General features: G+C 35.7%; 1 protein-coding gene across 3 annotated transcripts in view; it reads left to right on the forward strand.

The window, feature by feature from the left end:
- Nucleotides 1-27,072, forward strand: part of LOC113929225 (protein argonaute-3) — a 127,445-nt gene that overhangs the window by 68,706 nt on the left and 31,667 nt on the right. For all 3 annotated transcript variants that reach the window (XM_027605945.2, XM_027605955.2, XM_027605965.2), the window contains 7 exons: nucleotides 9,461-9,595; nucleotides 13,718-13,805; nucleotides 13,932-14,079; nucleotides 14,499-14,618; nucleotides 17,457-17,579; nucleotides 17,912-18,045; nucleotides 21,047-21,231. In XM_027605945.2, coding sequence (XP_027461746.1) covers nucleotides 9,461-9,595; nucleotides 13,718-13,805; nucleotides 13,932-14,079; nucleotides 14,499-14,618; nucleotides 17,457-17,579; nucleotides 17,912-18,045; nucleotides 21,047-21,231 — 933 coding nt within the window. The remainder of the gene's footprint in view (nucleotides 1-9,460; nucleotides 9,596-13,717; nucleotides 13,806-13,931; nucleotides 14,080-14,498; nucleotides 14,619-17,456; nucleotides 17,580-17,911; nucleotides 18,046-21,046; nucleotides 21,232-27,072) is intronic.

Below are 27,072 nucleotides of genomic sequence, written 5' to 3' on the forward strand. Positions count from 1 at the left end.
AAAGATGTGCAAGGCTTCTATACTGAAAGCTAAATTTAGCATTCCTGAGAAAGACAAGGAAGATATAAATAGAGAAAGATAACCATGTTCTTGGACCAGAACCCTCAAATTGTTAAGATGTCCCATTATTCCCATGGGGCTCCTGGGTGGGTCAGTCAATTGAGCGTCCAGCTCTTGGTTTCCTCTGGAGTCATGATCTCTGGGTCCTGGGATCAAGCCCCGCCTCGGACTTTGCACTCCGCAGGGAGTCTACTTGGCGATTTCTCTCCCTTTTCCTCTCCCTCCCCTCCCCCACTCACCCATGAGTTCTCCCTCCCCCCCTTAGAATAGATGAATAAAACTTAAAAAAAAAAAAGTCCATTCCCCCCAAATTGACCTATAGACTCAACACAGTCCCAATGGAAATTTCATCAGATTTTTTTAAAATAGAAGTTGACTGGGGCGCCTGGGTGGCTCAGTTGGTTAAGCGACTGCCTTCAGCTCAGGTCATGATCCTGGAGTCCTGGGATCGAGTCCCGCATCGGGCTCCCTGCTCAGCAGGGAGTCTGCTTCTCCCTCTGACCCTCTTCCCTCTCGTGCTCTCTTATCTCTCATTCTCTCTCTCTCAAATAAATAAAATCTTAAAAAAAATAAAAATAAAATAAAATAAAATAGAAGTTGACAATCTGAGTCTTCGTAAGATTTATATGGAAATACAAAGAACCTAGAATAGCCAAAAACATTCTGAAGAAGCACAAAGTGGGAAGATACATACTACCTGGTATTAAAGATATGCTGTAAAGCTATAGTAATCAAAACTGATGTTGGGGTGAAGGTAGACATGTAAATCGAGTTACAGAATAACTACAGATACTTGATCTTTTTTTTTCTAAGATACTTGATCTTAGATCATCACAGGCTGAGAAGCAATTAGAATAGATACAGAAGTAGGCCTACTCTTGTGGTTGACTAATATTTGACAGGGGACAATATAATTCAGTGAGGAAAGGATAGTCAATAAATGATGCAAAAACAACTGGATATGTGTATAAAAGAATAAACATAACCCCTACTTGACACAATACTCAAGAATTAATTCTAGGTCTATCACAGGCCAAAACATAAAGCTAAAACTGGGAAATTTCTAAGAAAACAAGGAAAAATACTCATATCCTTAGAGTGAAAGATTTCTTGATGTATTGGAAACCTGAATGAAAACCCCCTCTTCAGAAAATTTAAGCAATTACTGGGAGAAAACATTTGCAAAACATATAGCTAAACAAAAGATTTGGGGCGCCTGGGTGGCTCAGTTGGTTAAGTGTCTACCTTCAGCTCAGGTCATGATCCCAGGGTTCTGGGATCGATCCCCACATCAGGCTCCCAGTTTGGCGGGGAGTCTGCTTCTCCCTCTCCCTGCTGCTCCCCCTGCTTGTGCTCTGTCTCTGTCAAATAAATAAAATATATAAAAAAAAAGATTTGTGTCCAGAATATATGAAAAACTTGTACCAGACAATTTAAAAAAGTGGTCAGAGGCTGACACTTCACAAAAGATGTATGTGAATGGTAAATAAGCACTTAGAGGATACTAAACATCATTGCTCATCTTAGAAATGCAAATACCCACAATGAGATCTCACTTTACACCCACTACATGGGCTAAATTAAAAAGACTGGCAATACCAATATTGGCAAAGATGTGGAGCAACTGGAAATGGTAGGAGTGTAAATTGTACAACCACTTGGAAAAAGATTTGGCACAGTCTTTTAAAGTTAAACATGTTCTTGTCTTATGACCCACAAGTTTTATTCCTAGGCCTTTCCCCAAGACAAATGAAAAAAGTCATACAAAGATTTGTGTATGTTTGCCTGTTCGTAATAACTAGAAACTGGAAACAACCCAAATATCTAAAAACAAGAGAATGGAGAAACAAATTGTGATCTGCTCATACAATGAAATACTACTCAGCAATTAGAAAGAACTAACTACTGGGGCACCTGGCTGGCTCAGTCAATTAAGCATCTGACTCTTGATCTCAGCTCAAGTCTTGATCGTGAGTTCAAGCCCCGCAATGGGCTCCACCGTGGACATGGAGCCTACTTTTTAAAAAGAGAACTAATTTATACAACAGTATGAATCTCAAGTAATTAAAATGGGCAAAAAAGCCAAACTCAAAAATTATATATATAGTATAATTCCATTTATGTAGAATTTTGGATCCAGTTAATCTATTATGAAAGGAATCTGATGTGTGTCTGCCTGGGGCAGATACCGAAGGAACTGATAACGTAGAGGCAGGAGAGTACTTTCTGGGGTATGGAAAGGTTCGTTCTTGATTGGGGTGGTAATAGCATAAATGCATGCGTTGGTCAAAATCATTGAACTTTACACTTACACGCATTTTATTATATGTAAGGCTGAAAATCCTTTTTTAAAAGGAAGGTATCCCTACATAACCCACCAGAAAGGCTAAAATTCACGTCTGGCTTTACCAATGGTTAGAATTGAGCACAAAAATGACATACATTTCTTATGAGAGGGTCAGTTGTTAAAACCACTTTGAAGAGTTTGGCATTATCTAGGAAAATTAGATCTACATATCCTTCATGACTCAGCAATTTTAATTTTAGATGGAGCCTTTTCTACTAGAGAAATTTATGTCTGTATGTGCATCAAAAAAGACCAACTATAGGAATGTTCATAACATTCTAGTAACCAAAGGAAAGTACCAACATAAATGTCCATACATTAATAAACTATATATAGTTTACTACTATATATATATATATAATTTTTTTTTTTTTTTTAGAGGGTTGGGGGAGAGGGAAAGAGAATCCCTAGCAGGCTCCATGTGCAGCACAGAGCCTGAGCTGGGGCTCAATCTCAAAACCCTGAGATCATGACCTGAGCCAAAATCCAGAGTAGGACACTCAACTGACTGAGCCATCCACGTACCCCAATAAACTTTATTTCTTTACCAGAGTGTTAGAGAAGTGAAAATGAAGAAACTGTTTACATTTAATATAGATGAGCTAGAGACAGTCCATAGCAACAGTCTCAAAAGATGACATGCTTTGTATTTCTAGTTACACAAAGTTCAAGAACTAGGAAAACTAAACTATTTAGGAATCTGTACTTAAGTTGTAAATTTAAAGAAAAAGAAGTGATTACCATGAAAGTCAAGACTTTGGTTACCTTTGAAGAAGAGGGGAAGTTAGAATTGGAAAAGGGCTAGGGAAGAGGTTTCTAAAATACGGGCAATATTTAGTTGTTGATCCAGCGTTGGTTTTGTAGATATTTACTGTATAAAAATATAAGTGACACATTTATATTTTATATACCTTACTAAATATGTGATATTTTACATTAAAAATAGAAAAAACAATTCTTTAATCTATCAATATCTCCTGAGTACTATGTTAATAATATTTTTGCTAGGTGATAATAGAAAATGCAAGGATGTTTAACATGGTTTCTTAAGTGCTCACTAATTATAACCATAAAAAGGCATTGGGTAATGAGTAGTCTTAAATTGTGTTCTGATACTTTCAGAGCCATGGGAGTAAGCCTATATAATTGAGGCAGATAACATCCATACCATATAACCTCTCAGGAGGTAGTAGGTGTACATTAAAAAATAATTATGATTATCTTTTTACCAGCTCCAATGTTGTTTACTGCTCTACTATTCATTTGTCCTTGGTCTCATTTGGTAGTCCTAGTTATTTTAAATATGGCAAATATTTATTACTTTCTTATCTGTTATTTTCTGCCATGTCTTTTGAAACAGTAAAACACAAACTTAAGAATTCTAATCCCTTCTTCCGGAAAAATTCTCCCATAAAACCTCTTCAAGGAGTTAGTTTGCATTAACAAAATGATTTTGCCTAGAATTAAGACCAGTCGATCAGAGAACAAATGACATGAGTAGACAGTTCAAAAATAAGAACAGAAGCTCTATTGAGCTCCTAGGGTACAAATAGGTACTTTGCATGGAATCTCTACCCTAATGCTGTGAGTAGTAGGTATTCTTTTAATTTTACAGATGAACAAATAGAAATTCAGGGAAATCGTAATTAGTAAGTGTTAGACCTAGAATCAAAATCTGTCTATTTTATTTTAAAGCCTATCCTTTTTTTATTATTCTAACACTGCTACCCATGAAAAGAAGAAAATAAACTTAGTTTAAAAAAAAAATGCAACGAACAAGAGAAATTAAAGGATGCATTTCCAACCACAAAAATTTCTATCATTTATTAATCTATTAAAAGATATATGAGTGTTATAGAGTGTATTATAAAAACTTAATGAGGGGCGCCAGGGTGGCTCAGTCGGTTAAGTGTCTGCCTTCGGCTCAGGTCATGATCCCAGGGTCCCACATCGGGCTCTGCTTCGCGGGAAGCCTGCTTCTCCCTCTCCCACGCCCCCTGCTTGTGTTCTGTCTCACACTGTGACTCTGTCAAATAAATAAAATCTTTAAAAAAAAAAATAAAAATAAAACCTTAATGAAATTTAAATGACCTTAATAAATTCAGACATCTGTGTTGATGAATTGAAAGTCTATCCTACTGGTATTCTAGACATAGTTTTTTTTCGTGAATTTCTTTTTCCTTAGTTGTAGATTATGCATATTTAGATACTGGCAGTCTAAGTAGTAGACAGTATCTCCTTTTCCACCAAAGTCCTCTCAATAGTGTCTGTATTTTATTTCTCAGTTTTATTTATCTGAATTCTAACAGCTGCCTAGTCAATTTTAATTATATGCATATACTCCAAATTTATCCATTTTACTAATGGATATTTTGGTTGTTTCCATTCTTTTTACTGTTAAAAACAACCTAAAATAAGCATTCTTACTCATGCCTCCTTTTGCAGATAAGGAATTTCTCTAGAGTGTATTTCAATATAGTGGAACTGATGGATTAAAAATTAAGCATATCTTCAAATTTATTATATGTTACTGTTTTCTCTCCTAACTGTATCAGTTTATATCCCTACAGTTTGTACAAGAGCTTTCAATTTTCCATTGGCTTGTCAGTTTGTGTTCTAGGTCTTGAAATTCTTTGCCCATCTTGAATGGTGTAAAATGATAGGTCAGTATTCTTATGTGTATTTCCTTAATTACACATAAGATAATTCAGGAAGATTTATGGGTTTTGACATTTAGGTTTCTGTTTTATGAAATGCCAGCTGATGTCATTTGCCACTTTTATTTTATCTTGATTTTAGGAACTCATTACATATTCTAAACTATTTGTTAGAGGTACTACACATGTCCTCTACCAATCTATAGCCTGGGGTTTGGTGGTTTTTTGTTTGTTTTGCTTTGTGGGTTTCTTTCTTACAGTTTTCTTTCATAGTTTGTTTATAGTTTTTTATAGTTTATATATTTTTAAAAATTTTTATAGTTTCAGTGGTTTGTAGTTTTTGTATCTTGTTTAAGAAATTCTTCCTTACCTCCAAGATCATAAAGATATTCTATATTTTCTTCTAAATGCTTATTTTTCTTTTCCTACGTAGTTCTCTGAATAGGAATTTGTATATAGTGTGAGGAAGGCTTTCAAGTCTGTTCTGCTGGTCTGTGTATCCCCACAGTCTCTTGACTTGAAAAGGATTATAATCTTGATGAATGACAGGACAGACCTCAGTCTTAAAAACTGTCTTGGCTATTCTTGTTTTGTTGCTTTTTTGTGTTAATTTTAGGATGTGCTTCTTAATTTCCAGAGGTCAAGGGGGGTTATATCCGGTCAGTATTTTGATTGAAATTGCTTTGAATTTGCAGATTAATTTGGGAATAACTTACGTGAATAGGGTATATTACTCCATTTTTTAAATCTTCTGTAATATTTTCCAATAGCAAAGATACCTATTACTTCTCTCCGCCCCAAAAAAGATACCTGTTACTTCTCTAGGTCTTATACATATTTTGTTTGGATTTCATCCCAAGTCCTACTGTTTTTTGTTGTAATTTTAACTTGTATTTTTTTTGAATTACATTTTAAGTTGATTGCCAATATATACAAGAATGTAACCTATTTTCATATATGGATCTTAAGTCTAGCAACCTTGCTGAACTCTCATTAATTCTCTAATTTGTAGATTTTATTGGGTTTTCTATGTAGGTAATCATATTTGTGAAGAAAAATAATTTTCCCTTTCTAGTCTTTGTACCTTTTATTTCTCTAACTTGTATTACTGCACTAACTAGAACATTCTAATAAATGAAGCTGAATTTACCGTAGATTTTTGATAGATAACTTTTATCAAATTAAGGAAATTCTTTTCTGGTCCTGATACAGTATAAGTATTAGCTGTGGTGTTGAATTTTATTTAATGCTTTTTTTGGATCATCATTTGTAGAAATGGTTGTATGCTATTTCCTTTTATACATTATAGGGCTGTTTTGTTAATAGATTAAATTTTAAACATAAACATTTCTTTTCAATTAGCTTAGTTTTGAAAGGGCAAGAAGGAATAAAATGCCTATATACTTAGGCTTATAAAATGTTAAAGATTCAGCAGAGAGAAGCAGATCTTTGCTCATTGAAATTAACTCCTAATTCAGGTGTACTCACTGATTTCAACCCATCTTTTGTTAAAAAAATTTTTTTAATTAACTTTAATTTTCACCTGAAATGCCCACATTCCTGTAGAGAAGATGATAAACGTAAAATGATTAGGAGCACAGTGGTATAAACAGTAGGGAAATTTAAAATAATTGAAGAATGTTAAAAAGGATAAATGTTTGTTTAGTAGTTGCAATTCAGTGATGTAAGATACATTAGTTGTGAATGCTAATGTTATAACAGTTTAGTGAAGAAAACTTACCTGAAGGATTAAAGGAAAGGCAAATAAGCATGTTACTTACCATATTTTTATTTTCCTTTACCTATTTACTTTTAAAAAATTAACCCAGAAGCAGTATATGCTTGTTTTGATGTGTCCTGTCAGCTTTTTTTTAATACATGAAAATATTCTCACGTTTTTATTAGAATAATATAATGTATATATATTTTTAAAGATGTATTTATTTGAAAGAGAGAGAGTGAGCATACGGTGGGGAGGGTCAGAGGGAGAGAGAAGCTCAAGCTGACTCTGCTGCTGAGCATGGAACCAAGGCGGGGCTTGATCTCACGACCCCGCGATCACCACCTGAGCCAAAACCAAGAGTTGGGTGCTAAACCAACTTCACCCCCCAGGTGCTCCAATGTATACATTTTTGGAACTACTATGGATTTGAATAAGATACCTAGAATGCTAATACAATCTGCGGCACCTTGCTGGGTCAGTTGGAAGAGCATGCGACTCTTGATCCCAAGGTATTGCGTTCGAGCCCCACTTTGGGTGTTGAGATTACTTAAATAAAAAAAAAAAAGAATGCTAAAATAATCTTATCAATCTCTTTTTTTATTAGTTAGAAATTGTGGAGGTGATTGTAAAGTTTATCTGGTTGGAAGTTTAGCAATGAGTACTGTTTTCTCTTAAATCTTCCCTACAGAAGTACTCATGGATGTGCACACATACAGACACCCACAGGCAAATAAATATATATAAGGACATCCATTGGAAAAATTTTTGTAATATTAAAACCAACTTATTGATCCATCATTAGGGACGTGAAGTACATCCATGTAATGATATATCCCGAAGGGTGAAAAAAATGATATGGTTCCATAGATAGGTAGGTAGGTAGGTTGATTGATCTGTAAGACCTCTAATGAGAATAAAAGATCAAAGCCCAGAATAGTGTTTCTAATGTTTTACCATTTGTGTTCTTTTTTATTAAGAGGGAAAGGGAGTATATATTCACTTAACTATCATGCACTGTTACTGTGGAATAATATGAGGCCATTAAAAAGAATGTACTGACATGGAAAGATCTCTAAGACATACTGTTAATTTAAAAAATAATAAAACGAATCATGGAACATTTATTATCTGATCTCATGTAAAAAGAAAGTCGCATGGGGGCGCCTGACTGGCTCAGTCACAGAGCATGCAACTCTTGATCTCAGGGTCATGAGTTCAAGCCTCATGTTGGGTAAAGAGCTTACTTAATAAAAAAAAAGTTCCATGTACATTCTAATCTTTGTAAGTGCATATCAAAAAAGCAGGATATGTACATACTTAACTAATAATGTTTTTTTTTTTTTTTAAGATTTTATTTGAGAGAGAACAAGCCCACGTGAGCCAGGGGAGGGGCAGAGACAGAATCTCAAGCCGACTGCGCGCTGAGCGCTGAGCTGATGCAGGGCTCGATCTCATGACCCAGAGATCATGAGCGGAAACCAAGAGTCGGTCACTTAACCAACTGAGCCACCCAGGCGCCCCTTAATGATGGTTATTTCTTAAAGATACTTGGAGGGGCAGAAGTTGAGTTGGGAGGGAATCTTTATTCTGTATATCTGCATTTTTTATGATGAGACATCATTCATATATGCTGGATTAAAGGAAAAAGTAATATGTGCTTATTATAATAAGTGAAGATATAAAATTAAAAAGAAAATAAAAAACATCCATAGTAGCCTTACCACCCACACATATCCTGAGATAACTACTGTTAAAGCCTTGATAAACATCCTCCCAGAGGTGAGGGACATTTTGTGGAGAACATTTAATCCTTAAACCAAGGAGAGGGAGAGAAAGAGCACTACATAAAATGTTTACACTTAGCAGACAATAGGCATGTTTTTTAAGCAGAAAAATAACATGATAGTGTGTAGCTTCCTGTCTGTTTTGTGCTATAAAGGTACTGGGGATACAGTGAAAAGCAAAACCAAAACAGACAGGAAGCTACACACTATCCTGTTATTTTTCTGCTTTCCCAGTAAGTATGTGTTTAAGAAATGAGTGATGGTGATCTAACCACTGGTGAAGCTCTTTCAGTTCTGAAGCCCAAGATTAAGAAATCATTGTGGTTGGCTCTTAGAGAACAACCAACTGTAGCTAGATGACATTGGGCAGATACTCTTTTTTGGGGGAGGCAGATATTCTTTACTTATTATTTCCTATAGTTTGGATTAGCACCAATAACATGTAATACCACTCTCTTCTCAGACCTCTCTACAAGACAGGGAAAGCTTTCACCAGAATAGATTAACAGGCCAGGGTGGCATAGAAAGCTTTAGGAAATAATACCTAACCTTTTCATCTTAAGGGGCTCTGGCATTTGTTCCCTTACAGGCCTTGTCTCATACCCAGAACACACTCTGTATATGTAGCAGAGAATGGTATTATTCAGTTACCCATGAAGAAAGCTAGATTATAAAAAACTGTAGGATTTAGCTTTTCTGTTCTTGTGCCTGTTTTCCAGACAGCCATCCAATTGAAACTGCTCAATTCAGCAATGCTTTTTTATATATATAAGTATGCATAAAGGATAATTATAACTCTATAATTAGTTAATTATCATGAAACTGAACACAAGTTTCTGAATTTTTTTATGGGAACATTAACATGTACTATTTGTGTTTTTCTTTTTAGTTTCTGCCACTGCCTTCTACAAAGCACAACCTGTAATTCAGTTCATGTGTGAAGTTCTTGACATTCATAATATTGATGAGCAACCAAGACCTCTGACTGATTCTCATCGAGTAAAATTCACCAAAGAGATAAAAGGTGAATTAATTAGCATTTGGAACAACTTAACTATAAAATGCATGAATATAACAAACTTTTATTGAAAAAAATTTTTTAAGTCTATTCATATAACATCATCTGTGAAAATATAGATTATAAAATGTTACATTAAATTCATTGCCATTACATCTTAGTGTTTGAATGAAAGAAATGCCAAGTAATGACATGAATATTGATACGTGAATTTTTCATTAATACTTGCTGTTACTAGCTAAAGGTATAAGAAGAATATCTCATGGGAAAATGTTTCTATAGTACTGTTAAAAGGAAACATTCCAAAAACATTGTTATGTCAGAACTGGAGTCATTATTTTAACATATTCTAAAATAATGACTTCCTTATTTTTCTGAAATGGTTGAATATTTTATTCCTTTGAAACTTTATGGATACAGGGCTAGCCTGTTTCATGTGTTATTTCAGAGTTGGAACTTCGTTGTTTTGTGTACATTATATAGTTGATCATTGATCTTGCCTATTTTAGTTAGTAGCTAAGATCTGTACAGTGGTGTTGCATCCTATATATATTTTACTAACATAAATTCATCTCTACATGGTTTTTTAGAGAGAATAAGAAAAAGTAATTTTAATAATGTTCTAAAATTTGTATTGTATTTATCTCATCTTTATATAAATGTACATTTCTATATACATTTAAATATACATTTACAGTTTAGTATGCAAACACATAAACACTTTATCAGTAATTTAAGGAATTTTTCAAGAGTAATTTTGATTGTGTAAAATTCTTGCCTTGTTCACAGCTTAGAACCTAATCCTCAAGTAAGATGTGACTCCACTGTATTTAGTTCTTTATTTAGGCATGAAGAAGAATTAGATATTCTCTAATTAGAATGAGTAGTATAAATTCTATTTATATTAAGTGTTAAATCTTAGAAATAGTTTTTTTATTTCAGATTTTAACTGTTGCAGATAATTTTCAGCTTCTGGTTTGAATGAAACATTGAAGTTTGTTAACTGAACATCTTTCAGTTCCCCAAATCAGAATAGCTCAATGCATCCTGCTTGCTCCAATAATCATTCATTCTTTGCCATTCAGTACCCAGGAGAAAGATAGTCATTGTTAATAAAACATTAAAAGGAAAATCCTTCCTGCTTTGAAAATGAGCATCCATTTATCTCAAGTTAGTTAAATGCCAAAATAATAAAGTGTTATATATTAGTGTATTGCAACCATACCATTGTCCTTTCATAATCTGTATTAACTGCACAGTTAGCATTGTCGAGAGGTTAGTGCATTACCCACCATTAATGTGTGATCATCCAAATGCCATGGTTTCCAGTGGAGTTGCTGCTTAGTTACCACCTCTGATATCATGAAGTCACTTACATTATTTTGCGGTAACTATGCAATCAACTCATATCACCACTCTATCACAGAAAATACAAGATGTACAGAACAAGGATGCAACTGCTGCCCGAAGAGCATGGACTCGATCTTAACTTCAACTGCTCAGGGGCCCAAAGAAATGACTGAAAAAATGACTAGAAAGCATTATAAAGTTGATGTTATAGTGAAGGTAAAGCCAAGTTTATAGGTTAAATATTTGATTTATTAAAGCCAAAAATTTTTTTGGTTGGATGGAGGGTTTTGGGAGGGACCTGGGCAGAGAATTATCTAGTCCATTTTTTAAAATTTTAACTTTTTGCTAAGCCCTGGGTTGGGTCAAATCCTTAGGCACCTATGACCCTAGATTTGGGGTAGAAAAATCTGAGTTGGATCTAACTGACCAACTGATGATTTTTTTTCCTCCATTCAAAGTCACAAAGGCTTTGTTGACTTTTGGGGGGGGGTTTTGTTGTTGTTTTTTAAAAGCAAGTTCTTTAACATACATCATGTAATCCTACCATGGAAATTCAAGAGAATCAGAGTTATGTATTCTGTGCTACATATTTGGGCTTAATTTTTAACCAGCATAAGGAATTTGATGGTAACTGTTAAATAGTGATACAAAGTGTGCTGTAATGAATAGATTTCCTTAGTACGTTCATTTGGTTCCAGTTAGACTTTTATCTAAATATTTAACAGTAACTTTAGTGTGGTTCCTTTGTACAATTATTCATCATGGTTAAACAGAAATACTGAGGGAAGTGTATGGTAGAAGTACCATATGCTTATAAAAGAACCACTTTATTTTTGGTAAAAACTTATTTTGTAGGCTATTAGAATCTTACTAGTAACTTCTCTAATTCAGGGGAAGACTTGTAAAAAAATTGCTAAGTGGTATAGGTAGCAGAAAAATAATTCTAAAACATAGTATTTCCATACATAATATTTTTACATCCTGCTTCATATTGTTACTTCATATTGCTTACTTCACATTTCCTCTTATGAGGCCTTCTTTAGATAATATTTTATTTTCTAGTCTTCTTTATAATATAGAGGCATAGTAAATGTTCTAATCTGAAATTTTAGTTTTATAAAGGTAATTACTAATAAAAACTACTAACCACTGATTCAGTTAGTATTTCTCAAGAAAAATCCATACCAATCTGGTACAGTGACACTGTGTCCATTTAACATCTTAATTTGTGCTGGACAGAAGAAAATATTACTATGAATGAACTTTGTGTTTGGTACTGCAGTTAGTAATTAGATAGAAAAATAAGTTACACTGTTGCAGGGTTTCTCAACCTCGCCAGGGTTGATATTTTGGGCTGGATAATTCTTTGTTGTGGTCTGAGGTGGGAGGTAGTGCTGTCCCGTGCATTGTAGGATATTTAGCATCATCCCTGGATCCAAGAATCCCTAATTATAGCATTCATTAGATGCCAATAGCACCCCGCAGTCATGACAATTAAAAATGTCTCCAGACATTACCAAAGGTTCCCCAGAGGGCAAAATTGCCTGTGGTTGAGAACCACTACACAATAGGAATCACAAATATAACAGGGAAATAATGCAAAAGTAATACCGTAAATACTATCAGGAAACTAAAAGTTGTCCTTCATCTACTCCTTCTAGATTTTCTGCCTTAGGTGTCTAGACCATAGTAATGGAGTTGCTTATCTATAAGCAGTGGCCACTGTGTCGGTTTGTTAACTCTTCTCTAGGTAGCTTGGAGATTGCACTGGCAAATACAGTAGCACCAGCCGCATGTAGCTATTTAAATTAAATTAAAATAAATTTTCACTTAGCCACATTTAATGTGCTCCATAACACATATTGCTAGTAATTAGCACAGATGTAGAACATTCCATCATCTCAGAAAATTCTATTGGACAGCACTGCTTAAGAAAATTAACCCCAGAGAATTTCACCAGTGGTTTAAAAGACCATTGCTTCACTTTCTAAAGCAGGCCTGGGATCTTCAAACTCCTGTGGTCCACAGATGGACTGTAAGGATCCAGGAACACCTAAAATCATATGCTAAATTATGTGTATATCCAGTTTTCTGAGAGTTTATTGCTTTCATCAGACTCTCAAAGGGGTCAGTGATTGTATAAGAAGGTAGGGATCACCTGCTCTAAGAATTGTTTTGGTTGCATTTAATTTCTGATAGTAGTAAGAGAACTGTGTCACTATCTTATACTTCAAATAAATTGTCATTCTGCTTCTGTTAAAAGGGCCTGGAATTTTTTTCTTCCTACTTTAAAAATCTTTGAAGGACTTCCTTCTAGAGATTCATGAAATTCTAATCTTCAGTCACTATGTGATGACTGTCTATTCAAATATCACATACTTTGAAAATTATAGGGAATGTTGAGAATTATTACAACTCGTCTTTCACTCCTCCTTCCTTCTCCCAGCATAAATACCTAAATTTATTATAAACAGGGTTTTTTTTTTTCAATTAATGGAGAACTTTGCCCCTTGTTCTAAAGGCTTTTGCAAGTTATATGATTCTGTTTTTTAGTGTGTAGAGCTTGATAGGATAGGGAAAAAATGTTTGGAATTAGATCTATCATGGTTGTAATCCTTACTAGCAATGTCATTTATAAAATCTTTTATTAATATCACATTGCCTGTATCACAGATTTTTCTGTCTGTTTAGAATTTGAGTTTGTATAGTAGTGAACAGGTTTTATAAATATTCGACATGTGACATTTTTATAACTTCAGTTTTTCTTGTTGGGAACAGGTCTGAAGGTTGAAGTGACTCATTGTGGAACAATGAGACGGAAATACCGTGTTTGTAATGTAACAAGAAGGCCTGCCAGTCATCAAACGTAAGAAAAGCTGGTGTTTGTCAGAGCAGAGATTGATGTGAGGCAGCTTGCTCTAGTTAGTGGATTGGGAGTTTTGCTCACCATAATGAGATGAGAGTTGTTAATGTGTACTTTTTTTTTTTTCAGCTTTCCTTTACAGTTAGAAAATGGCCAAACTGTGGAGAGAACAGTAGCACAGTATTTTAGAGAAAAGTATACTCTTCAGCTGAAGTACCCACATCTTCCTTGTCTGCAAGTGGGGCAGGAACAGAAACATACCTACCTGCCACTAGAAGTAATGTATTTAGGCTGATTTTTAACATCCTCTTGTTCATTATTCTTTTGGGTATTTTTATGGTGTATAATTTACTTCATGCTCTCAAGTTATTTTGGATATTGAACTTTTTTAATTTTTATCTTATTTTAAAATTTTAATAATGAAGTAATAGGGAAATTTTCATCCACAATCCTACCACTCTAAAGTAACCACTGTTAACATTTTGGTACACTTCTTTTCAGCCTTTTTATCCAGTGTACATTTTACCCTGTTATAATCATACTGTAAAACAGTATTGTTTACTACTATTTTACTTAACATGATATTAAAAAGCAGTTTAGTGAAGTAGGTTTTAAAATTTTAATTTTGCATGTAATTGGCAATGAGAGTTAAAAAAAGATAAATACATCTAGTACAAAACTTTTTTCTGTTTGTAGGTCTGTAATATTGTGGCAGGGCAACGATGTATCAAGAAGCTAACGGACAATCAGACTTCCACTATGATCAAAGCAACAGCAAGATCTGCGCCAGATAGACAAGAGGAAATTAGCAGATTGGTTAGTATTTGACCCTAGAAATGGGAATTTAAAAAACCTGTTAGGATGGGGGCTCCTGGGTGTCCTGGGATCGAGCCCTGAGTCAGGCTTCCTGCTCAGTGGGGAGTCTGCTTCTTCCTCTCTCTCTGCTGCTTCCCCCATTCATGTGCTCGCTTTCTCTCTCAAATAAATAAATAAATAAAATCTTTAAAAATAACACACACACAAAAACAAGTTAGGATGAGCTACTACTAAAGAGCCATGTCCTCATCAGCTCATACCGTTTTACCATTTAATGGACTATTAAAATTAAAAAGGATCGTGGAAGTCATCCAGTGGTGTTCTAGGGGTAAACCTTAATGGGTTCTATGAGAAGGATTAGATTCTTCTAATTTAACCCAAAGCTCTTTAATTAGATCTAGAGCAGATGCTCTCAGAACCAACGTTTCAACTTAGTGAACTGGAACTTTATTACCTCCTGCCTAAAGGAGAAAGGGAAAGGAAGAAAAGTCAATGTATTATGACTAGCAGTAGTGAGCCTTAACACTCAGTAGGATCGCTTAGCCCCCAGTATCAGACTGGTGACTGTATAGGATGAATAAAGAAATACGAGACTGCTCCAAACATGTAGGGTCTCTGAGCTGTATCATTGTTCTAAATGGATAGGAAGGAACAGTATCAGTACCACTTTATAAAACTGATGGAGTAAGGCAAAATGAAAAATAAAAGCCACCTGGATCTTACCTTACTCTCTTTTTGAATACCATTTGTATTGTGCAAGTAATGAGAAAAAAGTCTAGAAATAGGAATATGACTTTGGGTAATAGTGAAGATTGTTATAAAAGGGTTATGGAACTGGCCCTTTCATTTTGTAAGCCAGTTACAGGGAAAAAGAGCCTTTTTCCCATATGGTTTTATAAAGAATAAATAAAAGTTATTATATGATATTTAGGAGAATATGGGTTGGTTTTCATCATGGATTTTTTTTCTGATCTATTGTGACAGGATTTTAAAGCCTATAAGAGGCTAAACCTCTCACTGTCTCTGTAAAATCTCAATAACTACTTCTAACTCATTTATTATAACTTTTCTTCCTAAGAGATAATATTGTACCATGGCTAAAAGCACAGGCTGTGGAATCTAACAGCTCTGGGTCCAAAGTCTATCTTCTTCGCTTCCTTACTGTTACTATTGTGTTATTACAATTATAGCATCCAGAAGACTAGTGCAGTGACTGAGAGTAAAAACTCTAGAATCAGAACATACGCAGTTTCAGATTCTGTGTCACTTGCTTGGCTAGATGGTTTTTAGGCTTTACTAATTTTTAGATTTATCCTCTGTAAAGATTATTTAAAAAAAAATCTCCTTTTATAGTTATAAGGTTATTGTGGAAATTAATTATGAAAGTTAACACCAAGCACATCATGCGGCAAGTTTTTATTTATAGTAGTTATTACTCTTTGTAACCTTACTATGAATATACACTAAAACACACCAGAAATGAATGCCACTTAAGCTTAAAGAACCATTAGTGCCTAACCTTAGAAAACAACCATTCCTGCTTATTGTGGAGATTCTTTTTACATATTTGGATTATATAGTTTTTTTTTAATGGATTGTTACTCAAACACTTGAACACTGCCTTCATTTTGTAACCTCATTTGACTTTTACTCTCAGACCAAGTAAATATGTTTTGAAAAACACAGTTACTTAGCATGCTGTAAACATGAATTATATTCTGAGGTCCAAGTCTATCCTGAATTAAAATAAATCCTTTTTTTTTTTTAAGATTTTATTTATTTATTTGTCAGCATGAGAGAGCACACAAGCAGAGGGGAGCGGCAGGCAGAGGGAGAAGCACGCTCCCTGCTGAGCAAGGAGCCTGATGCAGGACTTGATCCTAGGACCCTGGGATCATGACCTGAGCCGGAGGCAGACGCTTAAGTGACTGAGCCACCCACGTGTCCCAAAATAAATTCTTTATCAACCAGTATTGCACTGTATGTTAACTAACAAAATTTAAATTAAAAAAAAAAAATTCTTGGGGCACCTGGGTGGCTCGGTCGTTAAGCGTCTGCCTTCGACTCAGGTCATGGTCCCAAAGTCCTGGGATCGAGCCCCGGCATCGGGCTCCCTGCTCAGCGGGAAGCCTGCTTCTCCCTCTCCCACTCCCCCTTCTTGTGTTCCCTCTCTCACTGTCTCTCTCTCTGTCAAATAAATAAAAATCTTTAAAAAAAAATTTCTTTTATCTTTGTAACTACAGATATATTATGTAAAAATTATCATCTGTATCATATTGGCTTTCTTATCTGTCTCAAATGTATCGCATTAAGTAAATTTTATAATATGGCCCTTTTTATCTGGAAATGTTCAAGTAATTTTATATAAGTTGTAAATCAAGTAATTAGAAAAAAAAGCCTTAAGATCATCAATATCTGCTGTCAAACTCTATGTAAAATAAATTTTAATAATACGTGTCTGGATTTTCTAATTGAAGTTCTTAACATTTTTTAAGTCAGAAATTTCTTTCTCCTGTAATCTCTAGGCCACCCTCTCCTAAATGCATTAGGTTTAATCATATAAAATTGGCATCTTCACGGATTGTAAATAGTTGAAATTTCTTATTATTCAACCTAATACATTTAAATTTTTGTAAATTACCAGGAGGTTCACAGACTTCCTACAGTCCATTCATGATCTGTCGACCCAGGTTAAGATTCCCTGTCCTATAGTTAGGGCATCATTGACTAGATCCAAAACATTGTGGACACAGTGAAGAAAAGAAAATGGAGGTTTCTAACGAATGAAGCAGGGGCTTGGAATAAATTCTGAAAGTAACTACGAATTTTTTCTATTAGGTAAGAAGTGCAAATTATGAAACAGATCCATTTGTTCAGGAGTTTCAATTTAAAGTTCGGGATGAAATGGCCCACGTAACCGGACGTGTACTTCCAGCACCTATGCTGCAGTATGGAGGACGGGTAAAACCTCTTGATAGTTTTTTAATTATAAACATACAGTTTCTGTTTACAGAGAGAAGAGCATCCTAGCTAAGTCTGAGTTTTGGAAAGTGGTTTTTTTTGCTCCAACGGTACTTTTTTGTTTCAAGGTATCTTTGCTTGAGTTTAGAATTTTTGGTTTGTATGATAAAAAATATAAGTAATATTGATTTAGATCAGTGTATTACATGTAGATTATCAGATATTTATCAATTCAGCAGTTTGAAATGTTTTTCTTTTCAGCTCAGTGAAAGAAATTGTATTTTAAGTGTTTCTTCTTTTTTGCCTTATTTCTCTTTCTCCTTTTTCTGTAGAATCGGACAGTAGCAACACCAAGCCATGGAGTATGGGACATGCGGGGGAAGCAATTTCACACAGGAGTTGAGATAAAAATGTGGGCTATAGCTTGTTTTGCCACGCAGAGGCAGTGCAGAGAAGAAATACTGAAGTAAGGCATGTCATTAGTTTGGTTTGGGGAACTTTTTGTGTTTCAATTTTGTGTTTCAACTTTAAACTACTCAGCTAATGTTCTAACCAGTGTTGCCTCAATATGGAATATATTTAATCACTGAACTTCTGAAAATGTTTCTTCTCAATAGTTTGATGGAGATTTATTAGTCAAGTCATTGATTCATTCTTCTAGGCATCCTAACAATCTAGCTTATGTGGTATAGGAGCATCATTGGCTTTTGATGGCAAATAGGTTAGGTTTAATTCCCAGCCTTGCCAATTCCTAGCTTTTATTACCATGAATAATTTATTTAATTTCATTATGCTTCAGTTTTCACCTTTTTAGAGATAAGAATACCTACCTCTTGGGTGAGGATTAAAGAAGGTCCTTATTTCTCAATTGAGCTCCTTGAAAGAGTGACTTAACTCTTCATTTTCACTTCTTTACTTCCAAAAATTTGGCCTCCATCTCCACCACTTTCCCTGTTCCCCAGATTCTTTACCTCAGCATGTAAGTGCTCAGTAATCTTCTTTTCAAATTTACAACAAACAAAAAAATCTGTCAATTTTCTCATTTTACCTAACTTATTTCAGGGTTCTAGACTTCTGTTTTCTCACCCTCCTTGAAATCCTAGTGCTCTGCTGAAACTAGCTTCTGGAAATCTCCAACATCTTTGTGCTTATCAATTCTAATAGTCTTTCCTTAGCCATTATTTTTCTCAGAATTTGTGCAGCATTAAATACAGTTGACTACCTTCTTAACATTCTCTCCATTCTTGGGGTGCCTGGGTGGCTCAGTTGGTTAAGCGACTGCCTTCGGCTCAGGTCATGATCCTGGAGTCCCGGGATCGAGTCCCGCGTCAGGCTCCCTGCTCAGCACGGAGTCTGCTTCTCCCTCTGACCCTCTTCCCTCTCGTGCTCTCTATCTCTCATTCTCTCTCTCTCAAATAAATAAATAAAATCTTTAAAAAAAAAACACACACATTCTCTCCATTCTTGCCTTCCTGGTTCCTTTTTATCACTTTGGCTTCTCTTCTTCTCTGTCTCCTCTCCTTGGGACCCTCAAGTCTTTGAGACTTTGGCAATCTCAAAGGCTTCTGCTCTCATTCCTGTTGAGCAGCCAGGCTGTCATGAAAGAGTACCACCTCCACTTGTGACTACCCCCCCCCAAAATTTTTAGACTTCTCTTAACAAAGAATAACAATAAAAATCAGTAGGACATTGAAAATCTTTCACCTGCCTCTTAAGCCCCTTCTTCATTTTCCCATATTCTAGACAAAGAAACTGAAGCACTGTGTTCGCTCTTTCTCTCTGGCATTTTTTTTCTTTCTCTTTCCAATCATGCTGCTTATTACTGAAAATGCCTCCTTCCTATCCCTACTTCTCTAAATAATACCCAATCTTCTGTGATTTGTGATGGTGGAAATAATCTATCTTAACTCTAAACATACTAGTTTATCAGTATCTTCTCTATTTGCTCTTGTCACCTTCTGCATAAAATACAGTTGTACTGTGATTATTTATGTAAATTGACTCCCCCAAAATCTAATTTGCTTGAGAAAATGATTATTGTCTAATTTAAATCTCCACTAATAGATCCTAGAAAGTATGCCCATTATGAATAGTTCTTGAAAGATACAGAGGCCAATTTACCAACCAAGCCAATTCAGAATTTGCCTTACCTTCTTCATATGAGAAATAAAAAACTTTTTCTATTTAATTCTGTTCACTTTTTTTTATTAGCTCCAAATTTCTAAATGTATATCTTAAGGTTCACTTAATGTACATTTTGCTCAGAAGTTTTTATCCCCCTGCTTTCAAGTAAAATGTCATAAGGACAGTTTACTACAATGCTGTGATCATCTCACTTGACCTCCAGAGGCCAAAGAAAATATCTCCAATTGTTTTTCAAGCTTAGAGTTATTCTTTTCATTTTACATTTGTTATTTATGGCTTGATAGGACTCTCATACTCTTTCGGCTTGTGGTTCTTGTTCAAGCTGACTGAAAATATCCAACTTCATACTTCTTGAATTAAACACTAATAAGGAAAAGGAGAAGGGAATTCCTATAAACTTCACCTCTGAGGGAATGAGTATTTTTGAGTAAAGATAACTCAGATCCTTGACTTAGGATGTTATTTGTTTTAAAAACAAGTAAAGTGATTGTTAAATCATGACAACATTACTCACTTATCTTAGGCTAAATGCAGAATTTTGTTTAAATATGGAATTATTAGTCTTTTGTTGTTTTTAGTGTGGCTAAAAGTACATTGAAGTGCTGCCTGCCTCACTTGTTTTTAAATGTGGTTTTCTTTTTTTTTTTTTTAATCTTTTCTGAGAATACAATCTTTCCTGCCATCCTAGTTTCAGATACATAATATTGTGGAAAGAAATTCTGACTCTACCATTTATCTAGCCATTTGACATTGGTCAGATACTTAATGTCCCTGAAACTGTTTCCTGATCTATAAAATGGAAATAATACCTCACTTACCACCTTCTTACGAATGTCATCATGATCAAATTAGAAAATGTACAGTAGATTAAATTTATGAAGCTCTTATCATGTCTTGGGCAGTGTTGCTAAGTTCATGTATTATGTCATTTAATATTGACACCAACCCTATAATGGAAGTAACCATCTTACAGATGAGAGAAACTGAAGAATTTGTCTACAATTTCACAGCTACTAAGTAACAGAACTAGGATTGAAACCTGTCGTGCCAACTCTAGAACTGAATTCTTAATCAGCATACTCTATTACGAATGCCCTTTGTAAACTACAGAATGCCACATAATTATATAGCAGTGTTCCTAGTTTGCACAATAGATTACTAACCCACCACCACCTTTAATATCGGTAGTCTTGGTGACCTCTTCACATATGGAGCACACAAATCTTTGCTTTATTCTCCATTCACTTCTCAAACTTTCCATTCCACTTTGTAGGTGTGGATGACTAAACAAAGGATTTAGTTTTAGTGATTTCTCCTCCTAGGGGTTTCACGGACCAGCTACGTAAGATTTCTAAAGATGCAGGGATGCCCATCCAGGGCCAGCCTTGCTTCTGCAAATACGCGCAGGGGGCAGACAGCGTGGAGCCCATGTTCCGGCATCTCAAGAACACCTACTCTGGGCTACAGCTCATTATTGTCATCCTGCCAGGAAAGACACCAGTGTATGGTAAGAATATCTTAAGATTGCATTTTTCCTCAAGTACTTGGTATTCCTTTTAAAATTTTGCTAAAACATATCCTAAAACTTTGAAACATTAAAACATATTTTAATAGCTGCAGTATTTAAAACCATGTATGGTTACTTTAAAAAGACAAATCAGTAGAGCAAACTAGTCCAAAAGAGATGCTGTGAAAAGAATTTTAGGGGCGCCTGGGTGGCTCAGTTGTTAAACGTCTGCCTTCGGCTCAGGTCATGATCCCAGGGTCCTGGGATCGAGCCCCGCATCGGGCTCCCCGCTCTGCGGGAGGCCTGCTTTTCCCTCTCCCACTATGTCTCTCTCTGTCAAATAAATAAAATCTTTAAAAAAAAAAGAATTTTAGTAAAGGAGGCATCACAGAACAATGGTTAAAGAATTATTTCTTTAAAATGGCATTAAGAGGCATGCCTGAGTGGCTCAGTTGGTTAAGCGTCTGCCTTCGGCTCAGGTCATGATCCCAGGGTCCTGGGATGGAGCCCCACATCAGGCTCCTCGTTCAGCAGGGAGCCTGCTTCTCACTCTCCCTCTGCTTGATGCTCGCCCTGCTTGTGCTCTCTCTTTCTCTCTCTCTCAAATAAATAAGTAATCTTTAAAAATAATAAAAAACAAAATAAAAATTGCATTAAGATAACTTGGATATCAATATAATATAGGTTAAAAGCACAGACTCCGGGGGCACCTGGAAGGCTCAGTCAGTTAAGCATCCAGCTCTTGATATGATCTCAGGGTCATGGGATCAAGCCATGTGTCAGGCTCTGCTCTCAGCAGGGAGTCTGCTTGAGATTCTCTCTCTCCCTCTCCCCCTGCCCTCCACTGGCTCTCACTCTTGCTCTTTCTCTCTCTCTCTGTCTCTCTTTCTCAAATAAAAAATCTTTAAAGGTGCGGGCGGAGCACAGGCTCTGGAGTCAGACAATTCTGCATAAGACCCAGGTTCTGCCAGATATACTATCTATATGATCTAGCTGAATTACTTAACCACACTAGGCTTTTGTTTTCTCATCTTAGAAATTGGGATACTAAAAATAACTAATCTATACAGGGTAGTTGTAAGGATGAAATAAATTTACATACATAGGGGCGCCTGAACGGCTCAGTTGTTAAGCGTCTGCCTTTGGCTCTGGTCATGATCCCAGGGTCTGGGATCGAGCCCCGCATTGGGCTCCCTGCTTGGCGGGGAGCCTGCTTCTCCCTCTCCCTCTGCCTGCCGCTCCCCCTGCTTATGCTCACTCTCTCTGTCAGAGAAATAAATAAAATTTTTTTTAAAAATTGACATATATAAACAGGGTCTGGAATAGTACCTGTTATATAATGACTACTCAGCAAATGATAGCTATTATTTTTGTAAACAAATTTAAATTTAGTGAGATTAATAAGTTAAACGTAAATCATTGAATTGTAGAAAAATACAAAGAAAGGATAATTTTCAAGCTACTGAATGGAGTATAATCATTTAAGTTTAGAAATGATAGACTAGTTCACAAAAGACAATTGTTAGATTTACTGCATAAAAATTCAGTTTTCTGTATGTCACAAATATATAACTAAAATTAAAAGGAAACCAAATAAATAAATAAATGGAAACCAGTAGAATCTAAAAAATATTTGCTGCAAATGCAGACAAAAAAGGGCTAGTTTATTAAAATACCTGTATAGATCTGTTATTGTGATTGAAGAAAAAATCCTTATGTCCTTTTAGATTAATGAGCAAAGAATATAAACCAGAATTTCTCAAGGAAAAACAAAACCAGTAAATATATAGAAAGTGTTGGTTTTCACTAATAGGTAAGGAAAACTACAAGTAAATAAAAACTTTTATGTTACTAAATTAGCAGATGTATTTAAATATTATAATATTTAGCGCTTGTGAGGATGCAGTGAATCTAGAATTTTAATATATTGCTGATGGTAATATACATTTTTTAAAATATTTTATTTATTTGACAGAGCAGAAGCAGGGGGAGCGGCAGAGGGAGAGGGACAAGTGGGCTCCCTCCTAAGCAGGGAGCCTTATGGCGGCGCTCAAACCCAGGACCCTGGGATCATGACCTGAGCCGAAGGCAGACACTTAACCAACTGAGCCACCCAGGCACCCCAATAAAAAATATTTTTAAAAGATTTTATTTATTTGAGAGAGAAGTGCGCATGCATACAAGCCAGGTGGGAGGAGGGAGAAGGAGAGGAAATCTCAAGCAGACTCCACTCTGATTGCAGAGTCCAACATGGGGGCTCGATCTCATGACTGTGAGATCATGACCTCAGCCAAAATTAAGGGTCCCAGGTGCTTAACTGACTCAGCCACCCACACGCCTCAGCAGAATAAATTGCTAATATCGTTTCTGTCAAAAGTATTAACATGTGTTTTTAGTTTGTGATTCAGTATTTTCAATTACAAAAAGGTGTTCAATGGAAAGAATTCATAATGGAGAAAAATCTGTGTGTACAAATTTTCATAATGGCATCTGTGATATTAAAAAAACTATTAAGAACTGATTTTAATAAGTTACAGTATATTGATGAAATAATATGCAATGATTATAAATGATAGCTATAAAATTCAAAAGATATTTTTAAAGCTGTGATAAAATACAGAAAGTTTTATTTAAACTCAAAGAATTTATAAATCAGTAGGGAGAGAACAAACAACTCAACTGAAAAATAGACAAAGGACATAAAACAGAAAAACAAATGGTCAGTTATCTTATGAAAAGATGTTCAGGGGCACCTGGGTGGCTCAATCAGTTAAGCGTCTGCCTTCAGCTCAGCATGGAGCCTGCTTCTCCCTATCTCTGTCTCTGTCTTTGTCTTTCTCTCTCTCAAAAAAATAAATCTTTAAAAAAAGAAAAGATGCTCAGCCTCATTAGTCATTAAGAAAATATGAACTAGAATAAGTTGTTTTTTGTTGTCATTTTTTGTTTTCTTTAGAGAGAGAGAGAGAGATAGCACACATGCATGCAGGGGTGAGGAAGAGAGAGAGGGAGAGAGAGAATCTTAAGCACGCTCCACACCCAGTGAGGAGCTGGATGTGGGACTCAGTCCTGCAACCCTGAGATCATGACCTGAGCCGAAATCAAGAGTCTGATGCTTAACTGCCTGAGTCATCCAAGTGCTCCTTGAATAAGTTAGTTTTTACTAACAATCACAATACCCATTTTTGGCAAAAATATGAATAAATACAGACTCTCATATTCTGTTCATGAGAGTGAAAGCATAACCTCCAAACTGGTGTGCTTGCCTGCATTTCCTGTACTTTGTCAGTCCACTCTCTGCACTGCTTCCGGAGTGATTTTTTTTTTAATCAGTTTTTTTTTCTCTTTTTTTTAAGATTTTATTTATTTATTTGACAGAGACACGCGAGAGAGGGAACACAAGCAGGGGGAGCGGGAGAGGGAGAAGCAGGCTCCCCACCGAGCAGGGAGCCCGATGCGGGGCTCAATCCTCATGACCTGAGCCGAAGGCAGACGCCCAACGACTGAGCCACCCAGGCGCCCCTCGATTTTATTTTTCAAAAGTTTTAGATTGGGGGGTTCCTGGGTGGCTCAGATGGTTAAGCGTCCTGCCTTCGGCTCAGGTCATGATCCGAGGGTCCTGGGATTGAGCCCTGCATGGGGCTCCATGCCCAGCAGGGAGCCTGCTTCTCCCTCTCCCTGTTGCTCCCCGTGCTTGTGCTCTCTCTCTGTCAAATAAATAAATAAAATCTTTAAAAAAATAAAAATAAAAAATAAAATTTTAGATTTTCAGAAAAATTAAGCTGATTGCATAGAGAGTTCTTACATGCTTACCCCTTCCCCTGCAGTTTTCCATATTACTAACATCTTGTATTGTGTGGTACATTTAATGAACCAGTACTGATAAATTATTATTAATGTGTTGTCCACAGTATACATTAAGGTTCATTCTTTGTGTTGTACAGGTCTATGGGTTTTGATAAATGTATAACATCATGTACGTACAGTATCATGAAGAATAGTTTCACTGCTCTAAAAATCCCCTGTATTACACCTATTCATCCCTCCCTCCCTCTCCTCAAAACCCTGACAACCACTGGCCTTTTTATGTCTCTACAGTTTTGTCTTTTCTAAAATGTTGTATAGTTGGGAGTCATACAGCATGTACCCTTTTCTAATTGGCTTCTTTCACTTAGCAATATGCATTTAAGGTTCCTCCATGTCTTTTTGTGGCTTGATAAGTCATTTCTTTTTACTGCTAAATAATATTCCATTGTATGGTTGTACCACAGTTTGTCATCCATTCACCTATTTTTACCTTGCTTCCAGTTTTTGGCCATTATGAAGACTGCTGCTATAAACATCCATGTGTAGGATTTTGGGTAGGCGTAAGTTCCCAACTGACTTTAGTAAAAAGTAGGAGCACAAATGCTTTATCAAATGGTGAGACTGCCCAAATTGTCTTCCAAAGTGGCTGTACCAGCACGCCTGGCTGGCTCAGTCAGAAGAGCATGAGACTCTTGACCTCCAGGTTGTGAGTTCAAGCCCCACATGGAGTGTAGAGATTACTTAAATAATTAAACTTTTTAAAAAATGGCTGTACCATTTTGTTTCCACCAGCAATGAATGAGTGTTCCTGTTGTACTGTATCCTCTCCAATGTTTGGTATTATCAGTTTTTTAGATTTCAGCCGTTCTGATAGGTGTATGGTGTATCTCGTTGTTTTAATTTGCAATTCTTTAATGACACATAATGTTGAGCATCTTTTCATATACTTATTTGCCATCTGTATTTCTTCTTTAGTGAAGTGCCTATTCCAGCCTTTTGCCCACTTTTACTTTGGAGGAGTTTTCTTATTTTTCAGTTTTTTTTTTTTTTTAGATTTTATTTATTTATTTGACAGAGAGAGACACAGCGAGAGAGGGAACACAAGCAGGGGGAGTGGGAGAGGGAGAAGCAGGCTCTCCACTGAGCAGGGAGCCCAATGAGGGGCTCAATCCCAGGACCCTGGGATCATGACCTGAGCCAAAGGCAGACGCTTAATGACTGAGCCACCCAGGCGCCCCTCTTATTTTTCAGTTTTAAGAGGAGATCTTTGTATATTTTGGTTTGGAAACCATCTGGAAACCATTCTCCCCATCTGTGACCTGTCTTTTCATTCTCTTAACAGTTTCTGATGTTAATAAAGACCAAACATCTTTAATATTGATAAAGTCCAACTCATTAATTTTTTCTTTCACAGATCATGTTTTGGGGGTTATAATTAGAAACTCATTGCCAAATGCAAGGTCACCTGAGTTTTCTTCTGTATTACTTTCTAATTGTTTTATAGTTTTTGTGAAAGATGTAAGGTCTGTGTCTAGATTCATTTTTTTGCATGTGGCTGCTTTTTCTAGTACCATTTGTTGAAAGGCTGTCTTTCTCCATTAAATTGCCTTTGCTACTTTGTCAAAGGTTAATTAACTGCATTTGTGTGAGTCTATTTCTGGGTTCTTTATTTTGTTCGATTGGTCTATATGTCTGTTAATTTGCTAATACTACACTGTATTGATTAATGTGGCTTTTTAGTAAGTCTTGACATCAGGTAGTGTCAGTTCTCTGACTTTGTTTTTCACTACTGTGTTAGCTATTCTAGGTCTTTTGCCTCTCTATCTAAACTTTGGAATCAATTTGCAATATCCACAGAATAACTTGCTGAGATTTTTACTGGGATTACATTGAATCTATCAATCAGGTTGGGGAAGAATTAACATCTTAACAATGTTAAGTATTCCTGTGCTTGAAGATGGACTATCTCTGTTTAGAGCTTCTTTGATTTCTTTTTTTTTTTTAAGATTTTATTTATTTATTTGAGAGAGAGATGGA

This window comes from Zalophus californianus, chromosome 4 (assembly GCF_009762305.2).
Source record: "Zalophus californianus isolate mZalCal1 chromosome 4, mZalCal1.pri.v2, whole genome shotgun sequence".
NCBI classification, from domain to species: domain Eukaryota; kingdom Metazoa; phylum Chordata; class Mammalia; order Carnivora; family Otariidae; genus Zalophus; species Zalophus californianus.